This window comes from Aotus nancymaae, unplaced genomic scaffold (assembly GCF_030222135.1).
Source record: "Aotus nancymaae isolate 86718 unplaced genomic scaffold, 86718_ANA_hifiasm-v0.15.2.pri h1tg000016l, whole genome shotgun sequence".
Classification (NCBI taxonomy): domain Eukaryota; kingdom Metazoa; phylum Chordata; class Mammalia; order Primates; family Aotidae; genus Aotus; species Aotus nancymaae.
The window spans coordinates 36866209-36871645 of NW_026988428.1; the positions used below are offsets into that span (position 1 = coordinate 36866209).

The following is a 5437-nucleotide window of genomic DNA, read 5'->3' on the forward strand; positions in this document are numbered from 1 at the left end:
TGATCCACACACCGTCTCTTCTCAGTTCCCTCTCAGCCCCCATCTTCTCCCTCCCCACCAGGTCCCTGCACGCCCCGAGTCTTCCTACACACACACTAAGTGGATTGCACTCCCGTCCTCCCCCTCTTCCGCTCCTCTCCACCCTGCAGTCCCTCCAGCCAGCTGTACAGCTCCCAAATTCCGGGCGAGATTCCCAGGAACAAAGCAAGAAAAATCAGAGCAATTTGGGAAGTAAACAGAAACTGGAAAGGGAGGGGGAAAGAAGAGTGGGAGGACCCAGATTGGGGGGGGCCTCCCCAGTCCCACCCAGTTTAGGGAATGCCCCGGCCCTCTCCCCCACCCCCCTTCACCTGGCTCTTAAAGGGCCCGGCCCCCGGCCGGTGGCTACTTAAGGCAGAGGGGCGGCGGCGGGCAGCAGCAGAGCTGCGACTGCTCTGGAAGGAGAGGACCGGGCACAAACCCTGACCATGACCCCCCACAGGCTGCTGCCGCCGCTGCTGCTGCTAGCTCTGCTGCTCGCTGCCAGCCCAAGAGGCACCTTGGCGCGGTGCCCAGGCTGCGGGCAGGGGGTGCAGGCGGGTTGTCCAGGGGGCTGCGTGGAGGAGGAGGATGGGGGGACGCCAGCGGAGATCTGCGCGGACGCTGAGGGCTGTCTCAGGAGGGAGGGGCAGAAGTGCGGGGTCTACACCCCTAACTGCGCCCCCGGACTGCGGTGCCACCCGCCCGAGAACGACGAGGCACCTTTGCGGGCGCTGCTGCTAGGCCGAGGCCGCTGCCTCCCGGCCCGCGCGCCTGCGGGTGAGTCCGCGCCCCGCCCCTGCCCCGCCCACGTGAGACCCGGGTCCTCCAGGCAGGGTCCTGGGGAGATGGGAATGGACGACCCTGCAAGCCTCTGCACCCTGGCCCTTGACGCTTCCTATCTTGCGGGGGGGGCACATTTGTGTGGGGGAGAAGGGGTACGTTCAGGAAGCTGGGGTGCGGCCAGGGGACCTGGGGATACAGCAGAAAGTGGCCGCATCCGGCCTTCTTTTTTGCTCCATTGATTTACCCTTGAGGGAGTACCCTTGCAGGTGGGAACTTGGGGGCAGCCGAGGGAGAAATGGAGGGTTTTAGGGCCATCCCATGTGCCTCAGCAGGCCCAGCTCCTACAACCCTAGATGACAAAGCTGGGGAAAGGACCCAAATGTTGTTCTCAGCTTCCACTTGGAGAAAGAGGGAAGGGAACCTGAGACTTCGAATTTCTGCACACGCTGAGAAATGACTCCTTTCCTCCTAATACTGGTGTTCGAAGCACCTGAACAGGAGGGGTCTAGAACCGAAGAGGCCCCATATCCAGAGTTGTATTAGACTCGACTAGGGACTGAGAACAGGCTAGGCGCAGGGTCGGGGAGAGGGGAGAAAGAGCAGGGGGCGGGGAGAGGGAATCTGCCAAATCGGGGTTATGATTTAAACCTGCTTAGAACCGTTCACCCATCCTACCCCACCCTGCTCCAGGGAGGAGAGCAGAAGCTGAGTCACTGGGTGGGTGGGACAGAAGTGAATCAGCACCGAAAACACGGGGGGCAGCGGGGAGACGGGGAGGGCAGGAAATGCAAACTGCGCATCCCAGAGGCTCTGAGTGCTTTCCACGGGAAGAGATGGAAAAACGCGGAGGTTCTTTCCTCCCAAATGCGTGAGTGCAGTCTTCCGGGAGTCCTCCTAGAAGTGGGCTGGGCGGATGAGAGGAGGCAGTTCGGAGCTAAATGGTTGGGTGCTAATGTAGGGAATGAAGGACAAGTTCTGGGGAGGGCGGACATCCTGAGGAAGAAGGATCAGACTCAGGATGGCAGGGGAACTGTCTTCTGGGTTATAAGTGGTAGTTAGCTGGGAGCTTGTCTTTGGCCATAGAGGGAGAGAGAGGATCCCTTTAGGGGTTCTGATATCTGATTTGATATTAGGCAAATTCCAAGCAGTACATGCTCCCCTTCCTGCCTTTTCCTAGCCCTGACTTATTTCCTCACCCCTTCCCAGTCCTGAGCTCTCCCCGAACCTCTGGAAACTTTCTCCAGAGCCAGAAACAACCTGCAGGTTGGAAGCCCCTCTTTTTCTGCACCATCTTAATCTGCCCTCAGCCTGTCTTGGTTAAGGATTGAATCCATGTGCTCCTGGGACCAATAGGGTTGAGCTGGCCTGAGCCACAGGGTACCAGAAGGGAGAGGTTCCCACTGAAGTATTCAAGAAGTAGCCACATCTCAAGCCTGGGAGGGGTGGGTTGAGTCACAGCAAGGTCACAGCACGGACATACATTCCATTTGGGGCCATGTTGGCCCCCCTCCTACATCCGTTGCTGTTCTGCCCCATCTCCCGGGCTTCGTGCGCCCCCTTCTGGCCTCTGGTGGAACAGCCAGGTCTTTTCATTCAAAGCTCAAAACCCAAATAGTCCTGTGAATTTGTTCTCCATTTTTCATTTATTATTTATTTAAAAATTCTATTCATTTATCTAATATTTACTTATTTATTTTGAGACGGAGTCTCACTCTGTCACCCAGGCTGGAGTGCAGTGGCGCATTCTCGGCTCACTGCAACCTCCACCTCCTGGGTTCAAGTGATTCTCCTGTCTCAGCCTCTGGAGAAGCTGGGATTACAGACGCCGCCACCGCGCCCGACTAATTTTTGTTTTTTAGTAGAGACAGGGTTTCATCATGTTGACCAGGCTGGTCTCGAACCCCTGACCTCAGGTGATCTGCCCGCCTCGGCCTCCCAAAGTGCTGGGATGACAGGCATGAGCCACTGCTCCTGGCTAATAATTTATTTATTTTTGAGACAGGGTCTCACTCTGTTGTCCAGGCTGGAGTGCAGTGGCACAATCATGGCTCACTGTAGTCTTGGCTTCTGGGGCTCAAGCGATCCTCCTTCCTCAGCCTTCCAAGTAGCTGGGGCTACAGGTGCACACCACCACACCTCGATAATTTTTAAAATTTTTTGTAGAGATGAGGGTCTCATTATTTTGCCCAGGCTGGTCTCAAACTTCTGGGCTCGAGTGATCCTCCCACCTCCACCTCTCAAAGTGCTGGGATTACAGGTGTAAACCATTGCACCCATCCTTGTTCTCCTTTTTTTTTTTTTTTTTTTTTTTGCAAAATACATCTCCCTTATAAGCCTTAAAAGCACTCTGGGAAATACTGGGAAATATTGTCAGGAAAAGTAATGTAACTATTTGTCAGAGAAAGAAGCTAGGGCCAGCATCATGCAACAACGGGGCATAAGGCCCATTCTTCCATAGGTGATGTGGGCAAGGCCCTTCTTCCGCATGGCTCTGGCTGATTTCTGGCCTCTCCTTTCCTTCTGTAGTTGCAGAGAAGAATCCTAAGGAGAGTAAATCCCAAGCAGATACTGCCCGCCCGCAGGATGTGAACCGCAGAGACCGACAGAGGAATCCAGGCACCTCTACCACGCCCTCCCAGCCCAGTTCTGCAGGTGTCCAAGACACTGAGATGGTGCGTTTGGGGCTGGTAGGGAGCAGGAGGGGTGGGGAGCCCTGTAGACTTCCATCTGAGACTGGTCCCTTAGGCTTGGAAATGCCTCCATTGTCAGTCCTGGGTGCTTCCCTGGTGGGCCAGTAGGTTGGAGCTGAAAGCTGGGCTGGAGCGGTTCTAAGCTGCCTGCTTTCCCTCCCCCAGGGCCCATGCCGCAGACACCTGGACTCAGTGCTGCAGCAACTCCATACTGCGGTCTACCGGGGGACTCAAACCCTCTACGTGCCCAATTGTGACCATCGAGGCTTCTATCGGAAGCGGCAGGTGAGACTATTCCTCCCCTCCCCCTGCTCCAGTAGAAGGCTCCTGCCAGGGAGTGGGGGCAGTGGGGCTTCCATAGCTGCATAACTAAGACACTGCCCCATCTTTAAGGATCTTCCAACTTTAGGAGAGCATAGAGAATAATATAATTCATTATATAAACATACAGAGTAATCAAGCACACATTGAAGTAGAGAACTGAAACTACTTAAGGACTGGTCTAAAGTTGTGGCTCTCAAGCTTGAGGCATCAGAGTCCTCTGAAAGGCTTATTATGCACAGTGGATGGCTGAGCGCCACCGGCAGCATTCCCGATTCGGTAGGCGTGGGGTGGGGCCTGAGAATATGCATTTCTAACATGTTCCTGGGTGGTGCAGATTTGGGAACGCCACTTTGAAAACTACTGTTCCAGGCTAGCAGGATGCACACGATTTATAGGTTGAAGAGGGGGAACTAAGGAGAGGGAACCCAGTGGGCCTCGCTGTCCCAAGGGAACCCTCAGGTGTTTCTGCATCCTCAGACTCGGGCGTCCCCTCCCATTCTCCTGCTGGAAGCCTCTGGCCTCACCCCTGACCTGTGTGCCTCTCTTTCCAGTGCCGCTCCTCCCAGGGCCAGCGCCGAGGTCCCTGCTGGTGTGTGGATCGGATGGGCCAGCCCCTGCCAGGGTCTCCAGATGGCAATGGAAGCTCCTCCTGCCCCATTGGGAGTAGGCGATAAAGCTGGGGGGTAGGGGGGCTGCAGGGCTACTGGCAGGAACATGGAGCTTTCATCACTCGACAAATAACCCAAGCCCCACAACCCACCTGCAGGCCCTGCCCCATGGTCCCCCTCACACTGCGCCTTTACATATGTGGTTGGAAAGTGTTGGTGTTGGCTGGGTGTCAATAAAGCTGTGCTTGGGGTTGCTGTCTTGTGTCTCTGTGTCTACCTTTCACAATTCTGGAGCCCCCGACCCTCTCTCTGCCCTACTAAGGCTTACCCACACATTCCTCCTTTCCCGTGGATACCTCCAGGCCTTCCCGCAACAGCCACTGGCAGAGGCTCCAAGCCATCAAGCCTCACAGGGCTGCCCGCCGGGAGGTGGGAGTGGGAAGGGGAGACACTGAGATCATGGCCTTAGTCAGAAGTTGTGACCTTGTTTCTAACACTGATCTTTGGACCCAAGGGGAGGGGAAGGATTAATAGTTAATCCCAGCAGGAACCCAGCAGAGAGGAACTCTCAAAGCACGTACCCTTCTGTCACTTCCTACTAAAAAAAGAAGGAAATTATTGCTAAGATATGAGCTCATCTTATGGCCTTGAACTATGTGATTTTACCTGGACTAACTCATTCTGAGCTTATGATAACCTTGTGATATGAGGATTTTTGCCCCCATTTTTAGAGGAGGAAACTGTGGCTTAACATTTTGGGTCACTTGCCTGAAATTATACAGCTGGTAAATGACAGAGGGAGGTTTGCATCTGCTTCTTCTGTATGTGACTTCTTCCTCAGGTGCTTAAAAAGTGTTGAGCCTCCTTTCTGCCTACAGGCTCACCCAGGCAGGTGTCAGGAAGCGCAGATGTTCAGGGGCCCTGGCACTCAGCCCTGAGTATCACGTGCCAACCGCATCAGAATATTACCACACGCATCAATCACACACCTTGTGGTGAAAGGGAGCTGAA

The 5437-nt window shown here is 55.0% G+C and overlaps 1 protein-coding gene across 1 annotated transcript; it reads left to right on the forward strand.

Annotated features, from left to right (window-relative positions):
* Window positions 1-217: 217 nt before the first annotated feature.
* Window positions 218-4681, forward strand: IGFBP6 (insulin like growth factor binding protein 6). Its single transcript, XM_012450304.2, has 4 exons — window positions 218-798; window positions 3331-3476; window positions 3660-3779; window positions 4370-4681. The coding sequence occupies exons 1-4, from the start codon at window positions 468-470 to the stop codon at window positions 4490-4492; spliced, it is 720 nt and encodes a 239-aa protein (XP_012305727.1). The 5' UTR covers window positions 218-467; the 3' UTR covers window positions 4493-4681.
* The last annotated feature ends 756 nt before the right edge of the window (window positions 4682-5437 follow it).

Coding starts and splice junctions, on each gene's coding strand:
- IGFBP6 (XM_012450304.2), top strand. CDS start 468: ATGACCCCCCACAGGCTGCTGCCGCCGCTGCTGCTGCTAGCTCTGCTG. Junction 799..3,330: donor CCCGGCCCGCGCGCCTGCGG/GTGAGTCCGCGC, acceptor TTCCTTCTGTAG/TTGCAGAGAAGAATCCTAAG. Junction 3,780..4,369: donor GCTTCTATCGGAAGCGGCAG/GTGAGACTATTC, acceptor CTCTCTTTCCAG/TGCCGCTCCTCCCAGGGCCA.